Below are 25,856 nucleotides of genomic sequence, written 5' to 3'. Positions count from 1 at the left end.
AGAACCCCACCCCGCCCCCGATGTGTGGCGGGGCCCTGAGGTCTGATGGTGGCTGACGGTCCGCGGCCCGCTGGTGCCAGCAAGACCGAGAGCCTTGGGACCTGCTGGGGAGGGGTCCTGCGGGAGACACCGCCCCTTGCGTCGGCCGCCCTGGCCACTCCCCGGCCGCTCTTCCGCGCCGCCCCGGGCCCCCGGCCTGCCGCCCCGCGGGCTCACCCTGCGCCGCAGCTCGGGGACTCCCGACGTCTCCGACGGGTCCGGAGGAACCGCAACGGGAGGCGAGCGGAGGGCGGGGCCTCGCGCGCACGTGACCGGGGCGGGGCCGGACCGAGAGCCGCCGCCATCCGCCGCCATGCGCCGCTGGGGCTCGGCCTGCTGGGTGGTGGTGCTCGTCCTGGGGCTCTGCTGCGCGCACCGGGCGCGCTCCCGGAACGTGCTGCTGATCCTCGGTGAGTGCGCCCCGCCCCCCCCACGCTGCTCCCCCAGCGGCCAGCGCCGACCCGTGTGCCCTGCAGCCCTCCCCACTCCACCCCCGCCATGTCCTCCCGGTCTCTCCTCTCTGCTGCCCCAGCTCTTCGTGGCCGGCTCTTTGGAGAGGGAGGCAGGGGCGACGTCGCCACCGCGGGGTCTGTAGGGGTCCCCGTCGTTCAGCACCCCGCAGTGCCCCCGGGTCTGATCCTGCACACCCCCCACCCCGCGCCCAGAGCAACCAGGGATAACCCTGCGGATCCCGCAGCTCGCGAAGCTGGGCGGCTTCCCGGAACTCGGGTCCACAGATCCCAGAGGGGATGCCGAAGAGCGGCTGGTGCCCATGTCCCCAGAGACGCGATCAGGGCACTTTGGGGTTCTCCTCTTCTCTCCAGCGGTGGTAGCCGTCTGAGTTTGCCCTGCTCTCCTCAGCCCCGGAGCGCTGTGGCTCAGCTCTCCTCCTGGCCGAGGGGCGCAGCCCCACTACCCACCTGCCCTCTCCCCGATCCCAAGTTCCTCCAACACCCTGCCGCTCACGAGACTTCCGCCTTGGGCAACCAGAGCGCATCACAGGGCAACCTGATTCTTTCCTCTTTTGAGGTCTGGCCCTCTGCCAGATTCACACTTTGTGATTAGCTTTGTGGTCACCAGCAAGGCCCTCCAGCTAATTGTAACATAAACAGCTGTCTACTGAGGGGCGGGCTCCTGCCTACTGGTCAACCTCGCCTGCCTACTCACCTGCCCCCCCCACACACACCCCAAGTTCAATGCCTGCCTGCTCACTGGGTTTTCATGCATGCCTGGGAGCATTCCCACCCAGGTATCATGCCTGCTGAATGTCACACACCCTGGGAGTTATGTCCATCTGGGTATCACAATCACCTGGCATCGCTGGCCCAGGGCACTGTGGCAGGACCCCAGGGGTCCCTCCTCCTGAGCCCAGCCCACCGTGGCCTCTCTCCTGCCCGCCTCAGCGGACGACGGAGGCTTTGAGAGCGGTGCTTACAACAACAGTGCCATCAGCACCCCTCACCTGGATGCCTTGGCCCGCCGCAGCCTGACCTTCCGCAGTGCCTTCACCTCTGTCAGCAGCTGCTCTCCCAGCCGGGCCAGCCTCCTCACCGGCCTGCCCCAGGTGAGGGGGGCAAGGGAAGGGCATGGGGAAGGTGTGCCCCTGACAGCTCTGCCGCAGGGAAGCCCTCCCTGGTCTCCCTTGGGGATTCGCCCACCTTCCCCCACCCCAGCCCAGTGGTCCAAGTGTGGGCTGGAGGCCCCAAGTACCCACCTGTGAGCCCTGGCCTCACTGCTGTGTGTGACTGTGAGCAAATCACATGCCTGTGTAATGCCTCGATCTCCTCACCTGGGAAGTGGGCATATTATGGGACTGGCCAAGTTAGTACTTTATATGTAAAGCACACAGCAAGGTGCCTGGCACTCACTTGCCCAGTGTTACCCCCTGTGATGTTGTCCCAGGAGCTCTTGTGAGGGTAATTGCTGCTGTTTAAGGCACTCTCCTTGTTTTCATTGTGCTAAGATATATGTAACATAACGTTCACCATTTTCACCATTTTGAAGAGTGTGCATCTCAGGGGTACCAGGTGCATTAACATTGCGCACCTGTCACCTTCCATCTCCAGAACTTTTTCATCTTCGCAAACCAAACACTGTGCCCACTAAACCCTAGCACTCCAGCCCCCCAGCCCCTGGCAATCTCCATCTGCTCTCTCTATGATTTGGCTACTCTGGGCACCTCGCACAAATCCTTTTGTGCTTGGCTTATTTCACTGAGCACGGGTCCTTCAGGATCGCCTGTGTCACAGCCTTACAGCAGCATGCGCTTCCTTTTCGATGCTGAGTCGTATGCCCTTGTACAGACAGAGCCCATTTTACCTGTGGCCATCTGCTGGTGGGCACTGGGTTGCATCTAGACTTGCCTGTTGTGAATAATGCTGCTACAGACGTGGGTATACAGGGCACGCGTGATGTGCTGTCTGCTGCCCTTCCCTTATGGGGAGGTGCTCTGCTCTGTGGGCCCCCATCTGAGGGACTGAGCCAAGTGAAGGCCCACAGAGAGGGAGGCTGGTCTGTGCACGTCTCCTGCAGGAATAGAGAGCTTTTCTCACTGTTTTCCGATTGGAGTTCAGCATGGACAGTGATTTCTTTTACACTATAGAAAAACCTAGTTAGTGAAGAGATGCCGACTGCTAACTTTTCCCCCACGACGTGTGCTCTTAATAGAAAGATTGGAAAGTACAGATAGGCAAAAAGGGAAGGAAAACCACCCTGATTTCGGTGTACATGTCGCAGTCTCACACTACCTGCTGCTGTCTCGCGGGAGGGACCAGCGGGCCTGTCTCAGTCCAGCAGGGAGGGAGAGGTGGAGAGAACCCCCCTGGGTGCTGGCCACGTGAGTCTAAATCAAGGACCTAAGAACAATGGGGTTCAGGAGCCAAGGTATGAATGGGAGCAGGCAGGGCAGGACCCTGGCTGCCGGGCAGTGCCCGGGCTCACAGTGTCTCTGCCCCAGCATCAGAACGGCATGTATGGCCTGCACCAGGACATCCACCACTTCAGCTCCTTCGACGGGGTGCAGAGCCTCCCACTGTTGCTGGGCCGCGCCGGTGTTCGCACAGGTAAGAGGCTGCGTGCCACAACCGGGACAGCACGGCACTTGGCCTCCCAGCCCCGGAGGGGCGGGGCCTTGTCCTGAGCCCCCCTCAGCCCTGCGGCTGCTCTGAGCACTTGTCCCCCAGGACCTGGGCCTCCTGCCTGGGCTGAGGGTCCATGAGAACAAGGCCCGGGGCTGCCCTTGGAGAGGCTTGGGGTGGGGAAGGGTGCAGAGAGGAGCAGGAGACTACGCGGGACCGTCTCCCCACCGCCAGGCATCATTGGGAAGAAGCATGTGGGACCCGAAACGGTGTACCCGTTCGACTTCGCCTACACGGAAGAGAACGGCTCTGTGCTGCAGGTGGGGCGGAACATCACTAGAATTAAGCTGCTGGTCCGGAAATTCCTGCAGTCTCTGGATGACAGGTGCGGGGAGGCCCCCCCACCCCTCCCGAGCACTGCCAGGCCTCTGGGCGGTCCACGCAGGGTGCACATCCCAGACTAGTTGGGATTCTTAGAGTCCCCAGCAGCAGAGTCGGGGTTGGGGGGAGAACGCCAGATACTGAAGTTATCAGTGGTCAGAGCGGGAGGGAACATGGGGAAACTGAGGCAGTGAGGATAATGGGGGGACTTCAGTTCTAGGGGAGCAGGCAGAGCCGAGTGGGGAGTTTCCTCCTACAGATTGGGGCTCCCAGGGTAGGAAGCTGGGTGGGGTGCCGACTGCTGAGCTTGGCCCCACCCCCACCACCCCTGCAGGCCCTTCTTCCTCTATGTCGCCTTCCATGACCCCCACCGCTGCGGGCACTCCCAGCCCCAGTATGGGGCCTTCTGCGAGAAGTTTGGCAATGGGGAGAGTGGCATGGGGTGGATCCCAGACTGGACCCCCAAGACCTACGACCCCCAGGATGTGCTGGTAGGAGGGCCCCTCACCGTGTCTCCAGGACACCTGCCTGCCTCTCCCCCACTTCAGTCGGGGGCCGGGCCCTCCTGGGGACTTACAGCCCTGATTCCAGATGTGTGACTGAGCATGAAAGGAGACCCTCTGACCTCTGGGGTCCGGGTCCCTGTCTGAGGGGCTGGCGAGAGAGTGTAAATGCCCGAGTGGTGTATCCAGAAACATCCCCGTGGCTTCTGGGCTGATCCAGTCAACAGAAGGAAGACAATTTCAGGTCTTGGGAGAGAGGCACACCTTTATCTCCTACCCCAGTTCAGGGGTCATTCGCCTTGTCCTGTCCTCCAACCTATCTGCTCTAACCTTGCCTTCCCACCCACCTGTCCCCCAGGTGCCTTACTTTGTCCCTGACACCCCGGCGGCCCGAGCTGACCTGGCCGCTCAGTACACCACCATCAGCCGAATGGACCAAGGTGGGTTACAGTTGCCCAAGCAGTGGGATGGGCCACAGGCTGGGCCCCCATCCCGGGAAGTCTGAAACCACGGTGTGGACAGGGCCGTACTCCCTCGGAGGCTCTAGTGCAGAGTTCTTCCTGCGGGGCCCAGGCCCTCCTTGTGAGGACACGTGTCATTGGATTCAGGGTTCACCTGGGTACTTCAAGATGACTGCATCTTGGGAGCCCTGATTATTAAATCTGCAAAGATCCAGTTCCCAGGTTCTGGTTGGACATGCCTTATGGGGGGACCACCACTCAGTGTGCTGTAGGAAGTGTTGATGCCACTCGTTCATGGTGATCTGGGAAGGGGCTGGGTGTAGAGGCCATCCTGTCTCTGGCCCCCGCCCAAGACTCTGTTAGCTCCATGGGGCAGACATGAGGTTCCGCCAAACACAGAAACCAGCATATGGCTGGTAGCAGCCGCACAGGGGTGCCATGGAAGTGCCAAGAAATGGCCAGTGTCCCTAACGGGAAGGCAAAGGCCTCGGCCATGCAGTCCCTGCTTCAGGATGGGGCGCTTGGCAGTGTTGGGTGAGAGGCCTGGGCTGGTGGGAAGGACAACAGAGGTGGTCTGAGGACGTGACAGGCCCAGTGGCCAGGTGAGTCCACGCACATTCCCGCGCCTCCATGGCCGAGGCTGAGCTCTGCTCTCCCCCCTCTGCACCCCACAGGCATTGGACTCGTGCTCCAGGAGCTGCGTGGAGCAGGTGTCCTGAACGACACCCTGGTGATCTTCACGTCAGACAATGGGATCCCCTTCCCCAGTGGCAGGACCAACCTGTACTGGCCGGGCACCGCCGAGCCCTTGCTGGTGTCATCCCCGGAGCACCCGCAGCGCCAGGGCCAGGTCAGCGAGGCCTCCGTGAGCCTCCTAGGTATGCCTCTGGTGCTTACAGGTGAGGGGCACAAGCAAAAGTTCAGCTACGCCCAGACAGTGCCACAACTACTGCATTATGTGGGTGTGGGGTGGTCACCCCATCTGCAGATGCAGAAACTATCAGTGAGGTAAGTGACCAGGGTCACATGGCTTATCAGCTCCCACCCGGGATTCTAGACTGGGTCTTGCTGCCTTCAGGACTTTCCCACCAGCCTACTGGTGAGAGCCAGGCACCTGGACTGCTTTTCACAATTCAGATTGCAGGCTGCACCCCCAGGGTGCCTGACTCAGTAGATCTGGGGGTGGGGCCTGAGAATTTGCATTTCTAACAAGTGCCCAGGTGCTGCTGCGGGTGCCGGGGAATCCCGCGCTTTGCACAGTCGGGCTCCTGCGGACTGGGACGCATCTCTCCCTTTGGCCCCAAAACATAAGTCGAGGAGAGCTGTGGCCATAGCACAGAAGAGGAATAATGAGCTTCCTCACTGGTCCACGGTATTTAGAAGGATGCTGACGGCTGCCATGCTGGGGCCTTGTTACACCATCAGAGGCAGTGGGGCCCAGAGGGAGGGGCTGCATGCCAGGCGTTGGGTGCATGCAGCTCCCTGTTGGTGTCATGTCTCATGCTAGGTGGCCCACCAGCTTCCCAGATGGCTCGGCCTCAGCCCTGGGATGCAGGGCCAGTGTCCTGGGGTACCCACCATGCTAAGATGCCGCCTCCCTTCCAGATCTCACGCCCACCGTCTTGGATTGGTTCTCCATCCCCTACCCCAGCTACACCATCTTTGGCTCAAAGACCGTCGAGCTCACTGGCCGGTCCCTCCTGCCAGCACTGGAAGCAGAGCCCCTCTGGACCACCGTGTTTGGCAGCCAGAGCCACCATGAAGTCACCATGGCTTATCCCATGCGCTCAGTGTACCACCAGGGCTTCCGCCTCGTGCACAACCTCAGCTTCAGGATGCCCTTCCCTATCGACCAGGACTTCTACGTGTCGCCAACCTTTCAGGACCTCTTGAATCGCACCGTGGCCGGCCAGCCCACCGGCTGGTACAAGGACCTCCATCACTATTACTACCGGGAGCGCTGGGAGCTCTATGACAGGGGCCGGGACCCGTGGGAGACCCGGAACCTGGCCGCTGACCCTCGCTACGCACAGGTGCTGAGGCTGCTTCAGGCCCGGCTGGCCAAGTGGCAGTGGGAGACGCATGACCCCTGGGTGTGTGCTCCTGACGGTGTCCTGGAGGACAAGCCCTCCCCACAGTGCCGGCCGCTCCACAATGAGCTGTGAGGGCCGCTGGGCATGTGCCCCTCCCCAGGCCTAGGCCCCGACTCCCAGCCATTTCAGCTGATGGGGCAGGAGGGGAACAGCCCACAGCCCCTGCCTCTGCATCCTGCCTGAGGGGTGAGCAAGGCGTGTGCCCTGGCCCTTCCCCCACCCCCACCCCCGTGTTTGGGGACACTGCTGACCTTGTGTCTGAGCCGTGTCCCAGTACAGGAGTTGTAGGAGACCCTGGGATGGGATGGATTCCCAGCCCACAGCAGGTGAGGATGGTGTGAACAAGGGGTCTTGTTTTCTGAGTTGGGTTGGGGACCTGTGGATGGAAGGGGCTGGGACCTAGGGCTTGAGACCCTCTTCATTCTTTGGAACCCGCAGTTGTTCCTGGGCCTTCACCCAAGAGGAGATGGGGCTTCTCTGAGCCAAGCAGGTGGCGGTGGGCAGGTCCAGGCCTCACTGTCCGTGCTAGCACGGTGTCCGGCTTAATCCACCGACCCCCAGGCTATGTTTCCACGAGGCCTCTGGGTCATGGCAGGCTCCCTTCACGAGTGTCATCCTGTGGTCTGTGCGGGCGGAACTCACCCTCTGTGTGAACGTCCGGGGGTGAGGCTCTCCCAAACTCTGGCCTGGGCTAGTTCTCCTTGGCTGAGCGCTGGTGTCTGTGGCACAGACGTTGCCTGTAGAGTGCTCCGGAACTGCCCCCCTCTGCCTGCCACAGAGCAGAAGCTCTGCCTAGGGAAACCAGGGGCGGGGAGGGCTTTGTCCCTTGAGTGGCTGGGCAACCCCACCCTTCCCTCTCCCGTCATCTCCTGGGTGTGTGGGGAGAGAGGCATAGGCCAGAGCTCCGTAAAAGCTTTTTATTTTAAGTGAAATATATTTATAGCAACACTAACCAGAATTCTAGAGCAGCTTCCAGGGGCACTGCTGTCAGGACACCCTCCTGGGTCCCTGGGCCAGGCACGGTGGCCATCAGGCGCAGACCACTGAAGATAACTGTTCAGTCGTTGGGAAACTATTCACTGGTTCACATGCCAGTCCCTGTAAACTAGAGTTACTGAGGCATGACTCTGCCGGAGGCAGGGTGACGCTGACCTTGGGGGCACTGGGGCCACCAGCCTGTGGCCTCAGTGGGTTTAGAAGGAGCCCTTTGACACTGAAATGTGAAAGTGAAGTGCAGTGACTCAGGTCAGACCGGTAGGCAGCGGAAGACACCGGCCGCTCCTGGGCTCTGGGAGGCGCAGGAGATGCCCCCATCGGGGAGACATTCTCAGGGCCTCAGGTTCAGACCATGAGAAATGCGAAGTCTTGGCGAGAGGCAGAGAAGGTTTACATAGAAAAATGAGCAGATGGTTCAAAAGCCTGTTTATGGCCTGCACAGGGTGGGAGGGTGAGAGAGCTGGGCTTGTGTAGCGAGCTCCCACAAAGCCATACTGGCCAGGCCCTGACCTCAAAGGGCAGGACTGTGTTAATGGGTGCCGGGATCCCCACAGCCCTGGGAGGGAGGTGCAGGGGGTGGTTAGCAGGGGCTCTGCTCTATCCACACCACCTTCTTCTGCTCGTCTGCAGTGGCCGCGCGGATGCAGCCAAGCAGGGAGTCGAGGTCACTCCAGCTGTCGGGGGCCAGACAGCAGTAGAGACAGGGCACTCTGTCCAGCTCGCCCTCTTCCTGCCTGCCCGCGTCCAGGGGCTGCTCCTCCGAGGTGCTGAGCCACTGCAGGGCCTTCCTGCGCAGGCCAGAGAGGAGGACGGGCTTAGGGTGAGAAGCACTGGCTGCCCTGCAGAGCCCAGGACTCCGGCCACGGGTCCAGAACTCTAGGGGGCTGGCTGCACAGGTGCAAGTTCAAGTGCTTCCAGATGCAGGCAGCCCCGCTTCCAGGGGTCTGAGGGCAACGACATCACACAGAGGGGGATGGGGGCTCATTGCCACCCTCAGTTGTAAATTATAAAAGGGGCAGCAGGAGATCACTACTAAACACTGTCTTTTGGCATCTGTCCTCACCTAATGTGGGTGGGTTCTGACTGCATAAGCCCCAGTAAACGTGGCCTTACTCAAGTTAAAGCAGGTTCTAGGTTTTTGCCCAACTGTCCTCCAGGCTGCTCCTGGGTGGGGCAGGGGAGGGCAGCAGGACCTTTGTCCCAGAAGTTGGGGGAACCGCCCCGTGACACTCCAGGAGCGAGGCTCGGAGCCTGGGGCCAGTTCACACCCCACTGGAAGCCCCTGGGGGCACCCCTACTTGAGTTTCTTTGCTGCCTTCTCGGTGATGGAGCTGTGGATGACGATGGGGAAGATCTCCATCCTGTGCAGGGTGTGGACGCTGTGCAGCTGGACATCCAGGAGGGCGTGGGTGTTCTGGAGGGGGCAGGGCAGGGAGTCGGGATCTCAGCCTGGGCAAGTGGTGGAGCCCACGCACAGCCCAGAAGGGACAAGGAGGGCTGCAGTTTGTAGCAGAGGAGCATTGAGGGGTGTCTGCTGGGGGCCTTGGAGGTTAGCAGCAAGCATCCTGATTTCAAGGTCAGCCCTTCCTGCCTCGTGCTACCACCCTCCTGTGGAGATGCAGTCCCCAAGTCCTCAGCATAGCTGCCAGCCCCGCCCCTTACCTTGTCTATGAGAGACTCCACGGCTCGGTGGGTCACCCAGTAGCGGCCACCAGATGCCTCCTTCTCCTGGATGACGTCCCCTTTCTGCCTGGAGACATTGTACTCCTCTTGGCTCAAGTATTCTGAAGGTGACAGTGAACAGGATGTCACCTGATTGCATTGGGTCCTGAGGGATCCCCAAACTACCCCCACTCCCCTCATGGACCCTTACCAGTCCTGGGGCAGCCCTTCCAGGGTGTCCTCTTCATACATCTGACCCAGCCCCTCCCACTCAGAAGAGTCTGTGTTCTGCACATTGACCTTACACCCCAGGTGCTCAGTCAATGCCCGGATGAGGGTGGCTGGGAGAGAGGACGACGGGGACGAACGAACCCTCCCATCACTTCCTCAAGCCTCAGATGAGAGCAGTTTAAACCTGTTAGTCCCTTAGATCCTTGCAATCTGTGGTTCCCAGCCAAAGGCAATTTGCCCCAAGGAATACTTGGCGCTGTCTAGTCGCTGTGGCACCTCGGGGGTGGGAGTGCCCCTGGCACATAGTGGGCTGAGCCCAGGGATGCTGTGCACATCTGACAACCCACAGAACAGCCCACACAGCAGAGTGACCCAGCCCCACTGGACGTCACAGTGCCGAGGCCAGGAGCCCTTCCCCTACGTGGAGCTGTTAATCATGTCCCCACCTTGCCGTTCTTTCTAGTTTTCTCGGGCCGACCACCACCCTTCCAAGTCAGACCCCCAGCTCCTAGCAGCCCCCCTCTCGTCTCCCTCCACCCCCCGTGCTGCCTGGCCACCGCCACCTTGGCCCCACGGGTTCTGGCAGCCTTCAGCTCGCCTGAGTCCTGAGCCAAGCCCTCTGCCATCCGTCCTCTGGTCTCCTTCCAGGACGGGCGCCCAAGGCCCAAGCCTGACCTCCTCCCTCACTGACTCCTTGCCCGATACATAAAGTTGCATGCCACCAGCGTGACTGGGTACCTCCCCGTAAGGGGTCTGGGCCTGCTGGCCTTCCAGCCTTTGTGTGTGCTGCTCCCGCAGCCTGGGCACCTCGTTCTGTCTCAGACCCACCCCTGCCTGCCTGCCAGATCCCGGCTCCCACGCTCTCCCCTCTCCAAAGAATCCTCCCAGTCTGGGCACTTGTGGAGCACAGCCCTGTCAGCCTGCCATGGCTTTACATGCCTGTCTCTGGAAAAGGATGGGTTGGCCCCGTCCCCGTCCCCCATCTGTCCCCCATCCCTGGCTCCCTACATAGAGCCTGGCACACAGGTGCTCATTAGAGGAACTGCCCAGAAACAGTTGCTTCCCTCTAGTCCCTCCGAATTACAAGCAGGTAGGACAGAGCCCTACTTATCCTCAGGCCACCACCCAGTTCCTCCACAGCATCACCTAGTGATGGGTGGGTGCCCACAAGTGCCCACAAACACCTCACTCCCAACTCCAACCTCAGAACCACCTTTCCTGCTGCACAGGCACGCAGACCCTGTCCAATGGGACTGAGGGTTCCACCGGCCCATTTGTCTCCATGATTGTGGAGTGACTTTTGGCAGGTGGGTGGGTGCAGCCCTTGTGGGTCTGCCCTGGTCAGTACAGCCAACTTGCCAGCAGTAACTGCATGGGATAAACAGGGCTCCCCAAATTCACGTCCACCTGGAACCTCAGAATGTGACCTAATTGCACATAGTGTCTTTGCAGATGCGACTGGGTGCGATGAGGGCATACTGCAGCATGGTGGCCCTAAATCCAATGGCTGGTCCTAGAAGTCCATGAGAGGAGGACACAGATGGGAGGGAGGTGGCCACAGGCCAAGGAACACTGGGACTGCGGGCAGCACTGGCGCCGGGAGAGGTAGGAGGGCTCTCCCTTAGAGCCGCTGGGCCGGGCACAGCTGGCAGACACCAGACCTCAGACCTCTGGCCTCCACACGGGGAGAGAGTAAATCTCAGTCATCCTGAGTCCCCAGTGTGTGGTGATTTGTCACACAGCCCCGGGACATACATGCACACAACCACCTGAGCCCTGTTCTCTGCCCAGGCCCTACACTGTCTCCTGCAGGCAGGTGAGAACATACCTGCTGGACACTTCTTAAACCCATGGAGGAGGCAGAGCTTCTCGCTCAGGATCTTCCCAACCAGCTGGGGCGTGAGGAGCACGGGCCGGGGCTGGCTGGGCCTGTGGGGGGGCGCCAGGGTGTAGGGCACCAGGGTGAGGCAGCTCTCGGCCCAGAAGCACACGGCAGGGGGGCTCTGCAGAGAGAGGAGCCTTGAATGGCCAGGGCTGGGCTGCCGCAGCCCCGTGTGTCAGCTCAGTGGCCCTCCACCCCAGGCACCATGTCCGTCTGTGCAGCAGCCGGGCTGTCCGTGCAGTTGTCCCAATGGCTTTGGACTGTCTGGGGCCGATCACACAGGCAGCAGTAGGGGTTGAAAGGAAATGAAAGATGGGTGTGCTAAGTGCTCCCAGAGAGGCCTGCAGACATCAGCTGCGATGCTCCAGCAGGTTCTGGCCCAAATGGGTGCTTCCTGGGCCCAGCTGGCCACGCAGCAGCTCCCAGGGCCCTCACTGCGCGGAGCCAGCTCCGCCCCTCACCTTCTGGCCTGCTGGGGTCCCACCGGCCCCCACTGAAGGACAAGCACCGAGCGCTGGCCTCGCTCCTGTCCACACTGACAACGCGTACCAGTCTGTGGAGCCCCCTGGAAGCCTGTTGGGCAGAGGGCACGCGGGGAGGTCGGTCCAGCCTCACCCAGGCACCTGCCCCCCTGGACCTTCAGGCCAGGCCCCGAGGAAGGGAGGCAGTGGAGGGCGGTCAGGTAGAGCCCTCGAGCAGGGCGTCCGTGTTGGGGGTGGGCTGTGAGTGGCAGGAAGGAGGAGTGGGGCTCCCGTGCCCAGGCCCTGCCATCCAGAGGGGCTGCTGGCGCCCTGCTTTGGGACAGCTGAGCATTGTGTGTCGGGGAACCTCAGAGGGAGGAAAGATGGGGAGCAGATGGACAAGCAAACGGGGTGGGGGGTACTGGTCATATACAGGGAGAGCATATGTGACGTATTTGCACACTTAGAGTCACTGCAGGCTAGGTTCTGTATACAGACCCAGGTGAGGGGGCTACGGGGGAGACATGCGGGTCATTTCCCTCAGCAACACCCCCTGCCCATGCCTGCCCTCTTCCAGCCCACCCCAGGTGGGGCTAGGATCCTCCCCGGGACAGCGTGAGCTGGGAGAGAGGGTGGGGCCCCCGAATGGGACGGACCGCACCCAGGACCTGCACTCCCCGCCTCACCATGCCGGTGATGGCGCTCTGCTGAGCCATGTCCTGGATGAGGCCGATGAGCAGCTGCTGGGCCCTGTGAGGACAGCCCCAACGCCACTGCTAGGAGGGCCGGCAGGGGAAGTGGGCTGCCGCCAGCGCTCCAGAACACCCCGTGGCCCCAGGTAGGGCCTTCCCACCCAGGTGGCCACAAGACCCCTAGGGCTTTTAAAAAACTACAGAGCCTCAGCCCACCCTGAAGATGCCAATTGGATTGTTCTGAGGTGGGACGCAGGTGGTCGACTCAGTGTGAGCCTGGGCTGGGGCCTCCCCTCCAGAACCCCCTATCCCCCGTGTGGTCTTGGACTTTAGCCTGGCATCGCTGAGAAATACAGACTCTCATGCCCTCCCTGCACCTGATAAGCCTGCTCTCCAGGTGACCCAGATTTGCAGATTTGGAGGGTGCCCCACGAGACACCCTTGCCATGTGCATGACGGTTGATCTAGAACATGGTACTCAGCAGGGGTTTGTAGGGAGGTGACCCACTGTCTCAGCCCAGGACTGAGGGGTTCCCCGAGATGTGGGACTTTCTGTGCTGAAGAGACAGTCCTGGACACACCAGGATGATAGGGCCCCCTGCCTCCAGGGAACACTTGACAATGTCTAGAAACATTTTTGCTGTCATCGCAAGGGAGCAGGGGGGACTACTGGCATCAAGTAGGTGGAGGCCAAGGGTGCTGCTGCTCAATGTCCTGCGTGCCTGGGACAAAGCATACCAGCCCCATGTGTCAACAGTACTGAGGCTGAGAATCTCTGGTCCTGAATGCTTTAGAATGCTCTGCATCTCATTCGTTCCCCATAGAGGAACTTGGTGGGTGGCATGTTGGGGCATCTCATCACCCCCACCCTCTACTCCTGGGCAGGGGGAAAGCCTTCAGAAGAATCTCCCTCCTGGGCAGGAGGCCAGGCGATACCCTGTGCAGCTCCCCGGCCTCCCAGAGAGCTGTAGGGGCCCAGGACGGCTACTCACCATGCGTAGTTGGGGATGGTGCCACGCTGGGAGCCCTGGGTGCTCTGCGCTACTTCCCTGTGTTGTAAGTTTAGGAGAGTAGATATTTTTATAATGAGAAAAAAATGAAGATATGTTTTCAACAGTGCTAGAACTGAATCGGCCCCATTCAGGCATCTGGACTGTCCCCCCAAATATCATAATGGGGTGCTTTTGCTTTAGCTACAATGTAAGCCTATGACTGAGACTCTGCAGAGGGCTGCCAGGGATGTGAGGAAGGGCTCGTGTTGTGTGCAGTGGACAAGAAACTCCCTTCACAGTCACTGAGACACGTGAACGTGGCTTGGCATGCGGACGGCGAGGGAGAAGCCATGGGCGCTGGGAGCTCCCGAGTGGGGCACAGGCCCCCTCCCGGCACTTGCCTTCATGCCCTGCACCCACCTTTCCGGGAGAAAGGCCAGCCTCAAGAATGTGGTGACTCCTGTTTTGTGAATTTCTTGCTATTTTTAAAAAGCCTGAAGTGTATTAGTTCTGCTTAGGCTACATCAAAGACACCTCCTTGTGCATGTATTCAACTAATAATAATTAGTTAAAGGCACATTTATGTTTTTTACAAGTTAATATTTTACAACAAGAAAAAAAAAATTTTATGCCCCCAATGGTTAAAATCGCAAATTTTACGGAATGTGTATTGTGCCACACATGCACAAAGTGACAATCATCACGATAAAAAAGAAAAGGCCTCCCCCTCACCCCCTCATCAGAACAGGCCTGTGGCTGGTCTGAAGGCCCCCGGTCAGCACTGCAGCATCCCTAAGCCTTCCCAGACGGCGGTCAGCCGGAGGCCCACCTACTGGAGTTCCTCAAGTCAGGGTGGGAGATGGGGCAGGGCCTCGGGCTCAGTGTGCTCTCTGCTCTGAACAGCTGCAGTGTCTGCTTGACACCCAGGAGGAGCCCCGGCTGCCTGGGTTACCTTCTCCCACCGCGACCCCACCCCGAGAGGATCCTGGGGCCGGCACAACACTCACCATCACGATCTGGGTGCCCGGGCGCAAGGCCATCTTGTCTGCTGCCGAGCCTGGGGTGACCCGGTGAATGAAGATGCTCCTGAGGTTTCCGCTGATGACGCTTATCTGTTCCAGCAGCACGTCCCCCTGGAAGGCCAGCACCACCACCTGGCTTAGGATCTTGTGGGCCAGCCTCCTCCGCACCGGGACGCTGTGGCAGAAAGGGAGGTGATGGAGCCCAAGAGCCACCTGCAGCAGGAGGTCGGGCAGGGCCTACTCCATGTGGCCCAGCATTTTGGCATTCTCCTTCCCCTGACATAACCCCGTCCTAGGAAAGGCTGTGCCCTCCCAACAGTGTTGCTCCGAACACTGTCCTGTCTGCCCTGCCACCTGCTGGCCCCGGGCCCAGCCCTGCCCGCCGCTCACCTGGTCGACAAGGCGAGATCCCCAGAGGATGGCTGCAGGTGGCTCAGACTCAGGAAGGTCTAGGCGGAAGCCGAGGGTTCAGATGCCAAGCCAGGTAGCCCCCAAGGCCGCCCAGTGCCCCTCCTGACAAAGCTTCAGCTCACCCTCACCCCACCTCAGCCTCAGGCTCCCCCTAGCCATTCTGCGTGCTTTGCTGAGGCTGAGCCTTCTCTGCCTCCTCCCTTCCTCAATACTCAGAACCTTGATTTTATCCCCAAATAGGAGTAGCTGGTGGAAAGCTGCAGCTACCAGGGTGTGACTTACATCATGTGCTTTGGTGGTGTTTGAATGAGTTTCCAACATTTTACAGGACAGGGAAGCTAGAGTCTTGATTTATGGCTTCACTTGAAAAATCAAGTCGGATATAACTAGGGACTGCATTTCTGTTTCTATGTGGACCCACATTTCTGCATAGACCCATATTTCTGTGTGGCAGCAGTCACAGGCACGGCAGTTGCCCTCTTGTTCATCCTGGGCCACACTGCTGCCCAGCTGGCAGTGGCAGGCCTCAGAGTCAACAGTCCTAGGACTAGATGTCCTCAGGGGCTCTCCAAGCAGATGGCCTCCAGCTAGGTGTCAGCCTTCCCGAGGTGGGTGCTGCCCTTCTCACTGGTGGAGTGCCCACGGGAACCAGAGAGCCAGCAGAGGGTCAGCAGTTGCCTGCTACAGGCAGCCTGTACCCAACTCACAGCAAATCTACTCAAGATTACAGTCAAAGCCAAATGAAGTTAGACTCCTGATGTGACTGAGGTCAGCTCCACTGGAAGCGTATGAAGAGGACATCACACAGAATCATGACAGAAGGAAAGCACCCCTCCCTGCTCAGGATCCAGATCCAGGTAGGGTGCACCTTGGGAGCGCCCTCAGTGGGTCACTATTATAAATAAAGACACCATCGATCTCTCAAGGGGCAACGTTTCTGGGTACCTGACCATAGAAAGCCTTGTGCCACCCCACCCTAAAGGGGCCTCTGTGAGGAACAGCGTGGGGTGGGTGCCCCCCCCATGACTATGGGGTGAATTCCAGATGGGGTGCTAAGCACCTACTGTGTGCTAGGCCCAGACTGGGGACAGATGCAGAGGGTGGACAAGGTGAGGAGGCTGTCCGTGAGCTGCCCATGGCTTGGGAAGGAGAGTACCAGTTAAGTCACACATAAGGAGAACAAGCCACAGAAGCAACAGGAAGGCCTCAGGGGTGGACACCCAGGAGGAGAGATGCTCCAGGCAAGTGCCTCGGGACATAAGCCAAGAGTCTCCTGACATCACTGAAGGCCTGCGGCGGTGGATGGGGGCAGGGAGGGCCAGGGTGAGAACGTGTGTTTACCCTATGCCTGGATAGCTCACCTGCCTCCCAGAAGATCCCTGTCCTTGCTTCCCCTCCCAGCTCTGCTGGTCCCGCTCAGCCCAGGGGAGGTGGCGGCTGCAGAGGTTCGGGGTGGGGGGCACTCACCTGCTTTGTCTACGATCTCATAATCCAGGTCTGCGTCTCCCATGCTGGCTCCTGTGGAGGCTCCCGGGTCTACCTCCAGGATTGCTGGGAAGCTGCTGCAAAGCAGCAGAAGACGACAGCTCAGGCTGCATCGTCCCTGAGCTCCCACGCATCCATGCGAGCCGCTGGGAACCCGAGTCATCCAGACGCCACTGCCAGTCCCTCTCTACCTGAATGAGTGGGGGTCTTCCTGGAAGTCCTCTGCGACCCACTTGTACAGCGACTGCTGGCTGGGAGGCACTGGGCTGCTGGAGCGGAAGCTGTCCACCAGCTCGCGGCTGGACGTGGCTCTCAGGTCAGCCCAGAGCTGGGGCTGGAGAAGGACAGGGCCCAGGTTGGCTCGGGGCTCACGGGAACCCCATGACACCTCCCACTCCATCAGGGGAACGATAGCAACAAGCCACAGCCCTGTGAGGGCAGACAAGGTGGAGGGAGGAGGTTGCAGTAACTGAGCGCCTGCTGTGTGCCAGGCACGCTGTTGGCTACCTCACTTAGTTCTCGTGGTGAATGCACATGGTGGGTAGTGCTGTCCCACTTTACATACAAAGCCACTGAGGCCCAGAGGGGCCAAGCTCATGGCCGGCGAGGGTCCCGTGCTATCGGCCGACTGCGACAGGTGCTGAGCATGGCCAGGTGTGCAGTGCAGGTCTGAATGTAGCTCTTTGCCCACTCAGTAAGCACTCTGTCACCCAGGGGGCCAGCCCCCCTCTGTCCCAGAAGATGAGGGTGCACCTGGTCAGGCCCCAGGAGTGGAGCCGGCACCGGCTGTGCCTCCGCGGGGCCGAGGCAGCCGCAGTCGCTGTCCTCCCGTGGGCCGATGGCAAACATGTGCACGAGCCGCTGCTTCCCCTTCGGACAGGGCTCCGTGGTGCCAGCTTCCTGCTTGTCCAAGGATGCCCCTGGGGCTGGTACTCCGGAGAGTCTCCCCTGGGGTTTCCACCAAGTCACCACCCCTGGGAAGTTTCCCCTCAGCAGCTTCTGGGCAAAACAATCACGTCCCTCTCTGAGCCTGGGCCCGGCATCACAGGAGCCCACCCCCGAGGAGATGAAAAGCCACCGGCTTGGGTGTGTTTCATATCTTTAGAGGATGTATGTCCCTTACTGGTTGTATAAACAACACATGCTCTATTACCGTATATATATATACACACAGAATATTAGGGAGAAAACAACTGATTAGAGATGAAAATAAAATGCGCCCACCTTCCTGCACTCCGACAGGACTGTTAGCGTTTTGCTCAGTTTGACCATCAGCCTTTTCTCTACGCATGTGTATTTTGGCTGATGTGGGGAGGGGTGAGGGAGGATGGGCTGGGGGCCCCTGCGTGCGGAGGGGAGGGTCTGCCGATGCCTCATGCAGGTCCCTGGTGCCTGTGAAAGGTCTTGCCAGCCACCGGGGTGTCCGGAGCTTCATTGACCATCACACTCTACAGGCTCCAGAACCTTCTGCTGAGCTACCCCTTCCTGATTTGCATAATGTTATCCTAAAAGGAGGAGCAGACACACACTCAATTTGCCCAGTCCTGCACCTTCGACAGCATGGTCTGCTCCAGGGAACCTGCGTGGCGGATGCGTTAAACCGGGCTACTGGGCTGGTGCCCACCCCCTGCACCCATCACCCTGCATGTGGGCAGGAGGCACTCACCCCTGGCTGTGACTCAGCCTGCAACCCGTGGAGCCGTTGGCGCAGTTCGCAGACTTCAGCCGTCAGCTCGAATACCTTCCTGCGGAGGGCGTCCTTCTCTGCCAGATTCTGAGAGATCTCCACCCGGGCTGCGTCTCTGGAGCAGTAGGCCTGTGGGCCCGGACTCAGCGACGCCGGGGCGTGAGAGGCCGGGCCGGGGACACGGAGCCCTGGCCTGAGAACGCCACGTGTTTCTTGTCTGTGTTTACAAGGGACTCATCCAGTGTGAGCCCAACATGAACTCATTCTGAGATACACACTTATATTCATTTACAGTTTTCAGAACATCCGATATGTGGGGTCCATGCAAACATCTTGTGCCAAAGAGAAAGGGAGCTGACACACGGGCGACAGCCCTCGAGTGGACCCAGAGGAGAGACCCAAACCTGGACCAGCTGCCACTGAGGTTGAGCGAGTGGTGCAACTCTGCCAGCCAGCCCTCGGCTGCACCCAGAGAAGCGGGGGCCAGGGGCTTCCTGGGCCGAGACTCGGCCATGGACAGCACCTTCTGTTCCCCCGAGCCCCTCAGCCTGGCACGCGCCCTCGCCATCCCGGGTACCTGGTCCCTTTCCTTCTGCAGCTCGACCACCTGGCTCTGCAGGGTGCCCATCTTCTCCTTGTAGATCTCGCAGTCCACCTTAGTTTTCTGGAACTGGAGCAGGGTATGCTCCTTCTCTTCCCAGTACTGGACAGAGGGGGACAGACAGAGCCCATGAAGGTCGGCGGCTGAGGGTCGGGCTGAGGACAGGGTTGGGTGGGGGAACCTCAGGGACAGAGAGGGAGGTGGTTCTGGGGTGAAATAAGGTGAATTCATGCTTGGTAAGCGCTAAATCTCAAGGTGTGTCTGTTGGGTCACCGTGCTGGTCACGTTCGAGCTGAGTAATCGGACTGCACATGGGTGCTGCGTGTGTGACTCTGTCTTGTCTCTTCCATGTCCCGAGACGCGAACGCCCCCCTCCATCCTGCCTCATGCTCCTCCCTTGTCTTTTGTAGCGACTAAGTAGAGCCCAGCTCTCACCCCAGGACCCTGGACACTTGAACTGCGCTGTGTTTGCCTGAGCCCCACTTTCTCACCATTCCACAAACCAGCCACGACCTCCTGTCTTGGACTCAATGGAGCTTTGACGAAGGAATGAATGAACACAGCAGTTAAGCAGAGCTGGTTTTAAGCTCAGTGGTTTAAGAAGCTGTCTCCCCACTGCGCAGCCCCAGCCCCGGCCCCGGCCGGGATGCTCACCTGCTTTCGCTGCCTCTCCGCGGCCACGGCCCGCTCCCTCAGGGAGTGCGGGCGGCCCACCAACTCCCGCCTGCTCTCCAGGGCCTTGCCCAGATCCTGCTCCAGGATGCCCTTCTCTCCCTGGTGCAAAGAGAGGTCAGGGCAGGGGCCCCCACCTCCCCAAAGGCCTGCTCCTGGGAAGCAGCCCCATCATCTCGTCCGGAGAGGGGTGTGCACCTGCTTAGCCCCATCTCTGTCCATTAGGCGGGCAAACTGGCAAGGTCATCAATCAAAATGGGAAAAGCCTTTCAGTCCTGCTTCTGTGGGGTGGGGGAGATGGAGAGAAAGCAGAAGTCTCTCCGGAGAGCAGGTCCGCCAGCAGGGCTCCCAAGCGGGGGCACCAACCTTAGGGCACCCCCCCTCTCCGTCACCTCTCAGGAAGGGGCAGATGGCTGGCGCTCAATCCAGGCATGTGCGGCCCACCCTGCACCCAGTGAATGTCTACTGCAGGAATGGCTCAGGAAGGAGAAGACAAGGGCTGGCACCACCCCAGGGGGCACCTGTTCCCCGGCTTCCTACAATTCCCCACTCTCCGATGCACATGTGGACAGGACGGCAGAATATTTTTCAGTCAAGGGGTTCCTCCCACCACATATAACCTTAAAGCTAATAATCCACCCCAAATAACATGGCAGCAGTCACGCTGAGGGGTATGTTCTAAGGCATGTCCAACAGCTGTCAAATATGCCAACATCTGCAGCTGGGCGAAGAGGCAGGCCGAGTCACTGGGGTTCATCTCACCCAGGTCTTGGCTACACCTTGGCCCAACCACCTGCCCTAGCTGACTCCCAGGAAGCCTTGGCTGCCTGCCAGCCGTGGGAGCTGCCCTGGTCGCAGGCGCCAGGACCTACCATGCTGAAGGTCAGCGATCGCAGCTTCTCATTCCCCTCCTTCAGCCGGCTCAGCTCCTGCTCCCCGGGCTCCAGAGCGCTGGCGGTCTTCAGGGAGTGCTCGCAGCAGTTCCGCTCACAGGAGGAAGGCTTTCTCTCCTGCTGCAGCTCCTGCTTCATCAGGTACAACTGCGGGGAGCAGGAGACGGGGGGAGGGAGTAAATGCTGGGTGTCCACCAGACCAGAAGCCTGGCGTGCCCTCCACCTTGTCCCTAAGGATGGTGCCGTTCCCTCCCCCGAGACCTCAAACTCCGTAAAGGGTTTGAATATCTCAATTCCTGTGGGAGAAGAAAGGCGTTTCAGCTTTATTTTGTAGATGAGGTGTGCAGTTAACTGACTGGGCTGGGTCCCAGGGAGTAGAACAAGGGGCCCTGACAACAAGCTCTTCCATCTCTGGTCTGAAACTAGGTCACCAGCCCCCAGCGATGAATGGCCAGCAAGTAATCTCCAGCCCACTCCCCGGTTTCTCTGCCTTTCCATAGTCTGCTAAATACCCCAGATAGGGGACTTAGGATTCATGAAAACTGGTGAGTCAAAAGACAGAAAAAAGTGGAGTCCGATGGGGCAGAGATGCCTGGGAATGCAGGACACAGTCTGTTCACACTGGCAATCTGAGTGCAAATATGTGCCACCACCTGCCCAGCGGGCAGTGTGTCCAGGGCTGTGGCCCTCTGGACACTACCTGGCCAAGTCCCACTGGCCTCCATCCTGCTGAATAGTGGCCCAAGAGAGACTCGTGCCTGTCTCCATCTGGGTGTGGCATCCCTGGGGAGCATGGACTTTCCCCGCAAGGCGAACCCAGGGGGCCTGGGTGTCAGGGTGGGTCAGACATGCACTCCTGGACCAGGGCCAAGCAGAGAAGGAAGAACCTTTCCGCTGAAGGAAGGACCTGCCTACAGATGCAGGCGGGGCAGCCCTCCCCGGCCAGTCCAAGGGCAGTTACAGGGCAGGGCATGCTCACTGCCATGTAGGCTGGGGGTGGTGGTGCTGGGGGTGGAGGTAAAGCATCAGTTATCCGCAGGGGTGCCCGAGCCTGGGGCAGGGAGGAGGCGCCGGGGCTTCAGGAGGTGGCGTAGCGGGTGCAAAGGCACGGCGTGGTAAGCAGCGGGGTCGAGCCGAGTGTCTTGCCGCGGGGAGCAGGGCGGCAGGGCAGGCAGCCAAGTACCTCCTCCTGCAGGCTGCGGCAGTGCGTGGTGGCCAGCTCCTCCCGCGGCGCGTTGCTGTAGTGCAGCAAGAGACTGAGCATCTCGTCCTTCAGGTTCAGAGCCTCGTGGAAGTGGGCGCTGGCCTCACGCTTCATGCGGCCGTGGTCAGCCTCCAGCTGGCACAGGCTCTCGGCCCGGGCCTTGGCCTGTCCCAGGTGCTCCTTCAGCAGCCGGCACTGCTGCAGCAGCGCCTCCTTCTGCCCCTTCTCCTGGCTCAGCTCCTCCTGCAGGCTGCCGATGGCCCCCGCCAGGCACTCAGTCAGTTTGGATGTCTCCATGAGCCCTGCAGGGGAGAGGCGGTGGGCCCTGGCACCGCCGCCCTCTTCTCACTCCTTAGCCTCTGGGGCTTTGTCTCCTGTGCTCAGACTCGCAAGCAAGACCTCCCACCCTAATCTGTGGGCCTCCTTCAAAGTTTCTAGGCTCAGCCAGCCTCGATATTTTGGTTAAATAAATAGTATGACCATTGATTTTGGTACAAAGATCATCTGCTTTCGTCTTCTCTGTGGGACCCTGCTGTTCAGACCCAAGTCTCTGCCCATCAGCCAAGACATGCTTGATGTTAACTCATTTTAATGTCATCCTAAGAAAACACGCCACCGAATATGAATCTGTATAACGGAACTCTAAAAAGCATAAATACAGACCGTGATGCCAAATAAGCAGAAAAGTTTTCTTATCCAAAGCTTTGAGTGATATCTGTCCTGCTCCTAAGAATATCTAACTCTTTCAACTGCTCCTCCAGGGAAGCCTAAAACTATTGAATTAATGCAAACAGCCTTCTCCCCCACCAAGCCGGGCGTACACCTTTCCTTGGCTGGCTGAGCAACTGCACAGAAGGCTGTGGGCTCCACACCTTTTCCCCTCTGGCAGGGGACTGTCTTCGGGCCCCCGTGAGAGCCAGAGCACCCTGGGAGTGAGGCTTCCCCTTGGCTTCAATCACAGGTCACCCAGGAGGGTAAAAGCCTTCTCAGGAGCTCTCCTACGGCAAGAGCCTACTTCCCCTTAGCTTGGGCCTCTCAGATGCAGATTCCATGCCTCCTGGTGGGGGGGTCTCCTCTTGGTGCTTGATAATCAGAGACAGACTTTTTCTTTTAGAATCTGACCCACCCCACTAAGGTAGTGGGGGTCTCCTCACCCTCAGAGTGCTGGGAGCCAGGGACAGGAACCTCTTCCTGGAGGGATCAGGGAAATGTCTGGAACAGCACGTGGGCACTAGGGACCTGAAGCTCCGAGGACGCCGACGCCAGCCCCCCATCAGACACCCGGCTCTCACCACTGAAGTTGCTGAAGTCCATGTCAGGCTGCAGCCCAGTGACCAGGGTGTAGACGTCAGGGTTGTGGAACTTCAGGCTCTCCAGGAAGGCGATGGCCCCATTCTTTCCTCTAGTCTTCAGCAAATGCAGCAAGTGCCCTCGGGAGGAACCAGTCTCCTAACAAGGCACTGGTGGGCTGGTGGCAATCCCTGCATATCAGGGAGTCAGCAGGTGAAAGCTGTTCCCCAGGACCCCGGGGATGGCTGCCCTTCACCTGCTGGGTGAAGCTATTAGCTTTCCTGTTTTTAGATGAATAAACACAGCTGCTCCTGTGGGCGCCTCTAAGTCACAAGATACAGTCAGTCTCGAGATGTGAACGATCTTGAAAGGGGCAAGGCTTGTATTTATTGAACAACTACTAGGACCCAAGTGCTGAGAGTTGGAGATAAAAGACTAAGGAAAATGATCTTTGCCCTCAAGACCTCCCTGGAGTGTTGGTGGACACATGCCAACGCATGTACAAAGCACATGGGGGGAAAAAAGCGAGCATCAGTGCCCCAGGGCCGGGGTCCCGGAGAGCCTTGGGGCCCTCCAGGCTCACCCAGATCCCACTGCTCTCAGCTTGAATTACGAGGCTGCCTCCATTCCTCCTGTGTCTGAGGTTCCTAAGGCAACAGGCACAAATAGTATCATTTAATAGCGACCGCTTACTGCCCACTTTCTATGGCCCAGGCTTTGAGGTAAGCATCTCACGAACAGTTCTCCTAGAACCTGCTTGGTGGAGCTATTAGCTTTCCTGTTTTTGGATGAATAAACACAGCTGCCGAGAACATCAGCGTCAGCACCAAAGACACCTGGGTTGAACTGTGGCTCCCCACCCAGAAGGTAAGTCCACCTGGGAACCGTCAATGGGACCTTATTGGGAAAAAGGGTCTTTGCAGATAGATGTAACAATGGTCAGGGTCTTGAGATGAGAGCAGACGGGCCTCTGCAGGTGGGCCCCAAGCCCAACGACACATGCCCTTCAAGGGGACAGAAGAGGAGGGGCCACAGAGAAGGGACCCCGTGGCAACAGAGGAGAGTTGGGGTGGGGGTGGGGGACACAGCCACAAGCAGGCACTGCCTGCCGCCCTCAGAGGCTGGAAGGCACAGCAATCCTCTCTCTGGAGCCTCCAGAAGGAGTGTGGCTCCGCCCACGCCTTGACTGCAGATTGCAGACTGTGAGAGGGCCCACTGCTGCTTTAAGCCCTGGTGTGGGGTCACTGGCTACGGCCCCAGGAAACCACTGAGTGGCCCCATGTCTGGGACTGGGACCCCTCATCTGTGCTCCCTGCCTGCACATGGCTGGGTGGCACCACCTGTGCTGGGCATGCTCGGCAGGAAGGGCCCAGGGCCCGCGGTCCTTACCGACGCGCATGGCCGTGTGGGTGAACCTGGGGCTGTACAGCACCTCCTCCTCGTCCAGCCGGCCCAGCACCTTCGCCTGGCGTAGGTAGGGCGTGAGGCGGCTGGGGCAGATGCTGTGCATGATCCTGGAGCGGTGGTCTTCCATCATCTCCCACAGCTCCTCCTCGTCCAGGGCTGTCAGCGTGGAGTCCGTGCTCCTTGGCTCTGCCATGCCGGAGGCCGAGGACCCTGGAAGGAGGGCGGGAACTGTGACTTGGCTTCCGGCCGGAGAGGCCTTTCCGTCCGACCCCCTCTCCCGTGTCACTGGCAGGGAAGCAAGTGGCGCATTTGGAGAGGGCGATGACACCCTCCTGGCCCTGGTGTCCTGTGACCAGCAGGCAGGGACCATCCATCCTTACGGCTGATATGAATTTCTCCACCTCGAGCAGAGCAAGAACTCGGCTTCCTTTAGCTTCGGGGAACTGGATCTGCAGTCACAGCAGAGGAAGCTGCCCTTGGCTGCAACAGGCTTGCTGGAGGGTCTAGACCATGCATTCTCAATAGGGGCGACACAGCCCCCAGCGGAAACGTGGTTCTTGAGCAAAAATTCTTACTCTTAAATGCATAACGCACACTGTACATAGACATACCGGATACCTGTGATATTAATATTTCTTGGCAGGGCAATTGGGGACAGAATGTCTGAAAAGGCTCCCTGGTGGTGAGGGTGACTGAAGGCTCAGGGACCCCGCCCCAGGACGAATGTGAAGGCCTGGACTCATCCGGTAACTGTGCATGGCGTCCACAAACCACACATGGCACCCCTGCACAGCCCTCTGCAAACTTTATTTGCCTTTACACACACAGATCCTCACTGTTCACTCCAACTTTACATGAATAGTACCATACTGGACATGGCACCACGCGCAACATGTTTTTCAGGTGTGTCTTCTAGACACAAGCAGCTGATATGTAGGCTGTATACACGTGCCTTTCTATTTCCACTGCTACTGGACTCGGTCATGAATAAACCACAGCTGACTGCTGGGAGCCCCGTGGACGGCACGGTGTCATTTCTACTCTCCTTCATCACACAGCACCGTAGTGACCGTCCTTCTGTGTCCCCTTGAGCCCAGGTGGGAGTGTGCTCGGGCCTGCGAATCCCTCAGCTGGTTCTTTTCTTTTGGAATGATGAGCTGGAGTGGCTGGAGCTGAAGCCTCCTGAAGAGGTCTGTACACTACAAATGCTGGAAAACCAGAGCAAATCAATGCTGGCAAACTAAGGAGAATGGGAACCGGTGGTTGGAACCTGCCCCGTGAAGGCCTCCCCACGATCCACACGGGGAGCCCCGCCCACAGCCCGCACTCACCGACAGACGCTCACACTTGTTTCTGCAGGAGCTCCTCCCACTGGGATGGGATCTGGCGGCCCCTCCGTGGCCAGGCGCGGCGCTGCTGCCGGCTCCTTTCTCTGCAGGCTGCCGGGCGGATGGGGCAGGGAGGGGGGAGCCCGCCAAAGCAGTGCCAAGAGAGCCTGGCAGTTCTTTCAGGCCATGTGACTTGCTCCAAAACTCAAAGTTCAGGCACCAAAGACTAACACAATGAGAAAAAAAAGACAAACTGATCCCGGAACTCTGACAGACCTTTGACCCCAGTGGTTTTCTCAGTAACTGGAGTGACTGTAAAGGCTTCTGCAGGGCTTGGAAGCAGGGTCCTAGGAGGAAGTGGGGTTTGAACCCTCGGGCACCGAGCA

The 25,856-nt window shown here is 59.4% G+C and overlaps 3 protein-coding genes across 6 annotated transcripts in view; 1 reads left to right on the top strand and 2 right to left on the bottom strand.

The window, feature by feature from the left end:
• The window catches only part of SLC26A11 (solute carrier family 26 member 11), a 20,714-nt gene extending 20,367 nt beyond the window's left edge, over positions 1–347 (bottom strand). For all 3 annotated transcript variants that reach the window (XM_036996970.2, XM_036996969.2, XM_073236046.1), the window contains exon 1: positions 217–347. The gene's annotated coding sequence lies outside the window, so the exon portion shown is untranslated. The remainder of the gene's footprint in view (positions 1–216) is intronic.
• SGSH (N-sulfoglucosamine sulfohydrolase) lies at positions 314–8,673 on the top strand. 2 transcript variants are annotated; one of them, XR_012130936.1, is made up of 9 exons: positions 314–449; positions 1,443–1,603; positions 2,996–3,101; positions 3,351–3,501; positions 3,832–3,988; positions 4,359–4,440; positions 5,136–5,339; positions 6,067–6,880; positions 6,993–8,673. XR_012130936.1 is itself a non-coding variant. In XM_036996971.2 (8 exons), exons 1-8 carry the CDS (start codon positions 353–355, stop codon positions 6,624–6,626), a joined length of 1,518 nt encoding a protein of 505 aa, XP_036852866.2. In that variant the 5' UTR covers positions 314–352; the 3' UTR covers positions 6,627–8,673. The 2 variants fall into 2 exon arrangements, 1 of the variants encoding a protein (XP_036852866.2); XM_036996971.2 differs by having other exon boundaries at positions 6,067–8,673.
• Positions 8,131–25,856, bottom strand: CARD14 (caspase recruitment domain family member 14). Its single transcript, XM_073232911.1, is given in 21 exon segments — positions 8,131–8,338; positions 8,849–8,964; positions 9,213–9,334; positions 11,272–11,446; positions 11,761–11,898; positions 12,461–12,536; positions 13,471–13,640; positions 14,352–14,667; positions 14,883–14,924; positions 14,926–14,941; positions 16,371–16,465; positions 16,580–16,716; positions 17,172–17,387; positions 18,055–18,204; positions 18,653–18,778; positions 19,331–19,450; positions 20,221–20,388; positions 21,425–21,747; positions 22,738–22,875; positions 24,125–24,352; positions 25,474–25,856. Coding segments are annotated over 20 exon segments (3,063 nt in total). The 5' UTR covers positions 24,336–24,352; positions 25,474–25,856.

This window comes from Manis javanica, chromosome 4 (assembly GCF_040802235.1).
Source record: "Manis javanica isolate MJ-LG chromosome 4, MJ_LKY, whole genome shotgun sequence".
NCBI classification, from domain to species: Eukaryota; Metazoa; Chordata; class Mammalia; order Pholidota; family Manidae; genus Manis; species Manis javanica.
The sequence above is the reverse complement of the archived record's forward strand: the minus strand, read 5'-3'. Positions and strand labels throughout refer to the sequence as shown.

Coding starts and splice junctions, on each gene's coding strand:
- SGSH (XM_036996971.2), top strand. CDS start 353: ATGCGCCGCTGGGGCTCGGCCTGCTGGGTGGTGGTGCTCGTCCTGGGG. Junction 3,102..3,350: donor CCGCGCCGGTGTTCGCACAG/GTAAGAGGCTGC, acceptor CCCCACCGCCAG/GCATCATTGGGAAGAAGCAT. Junction 5,340..6,066: donor GGCCTCCGTGAGCCTCCTAG/GTATGCCTCTGG, acceptor CCTCCCTTCCAG/ATCTCACGCCCACCGTCTTG.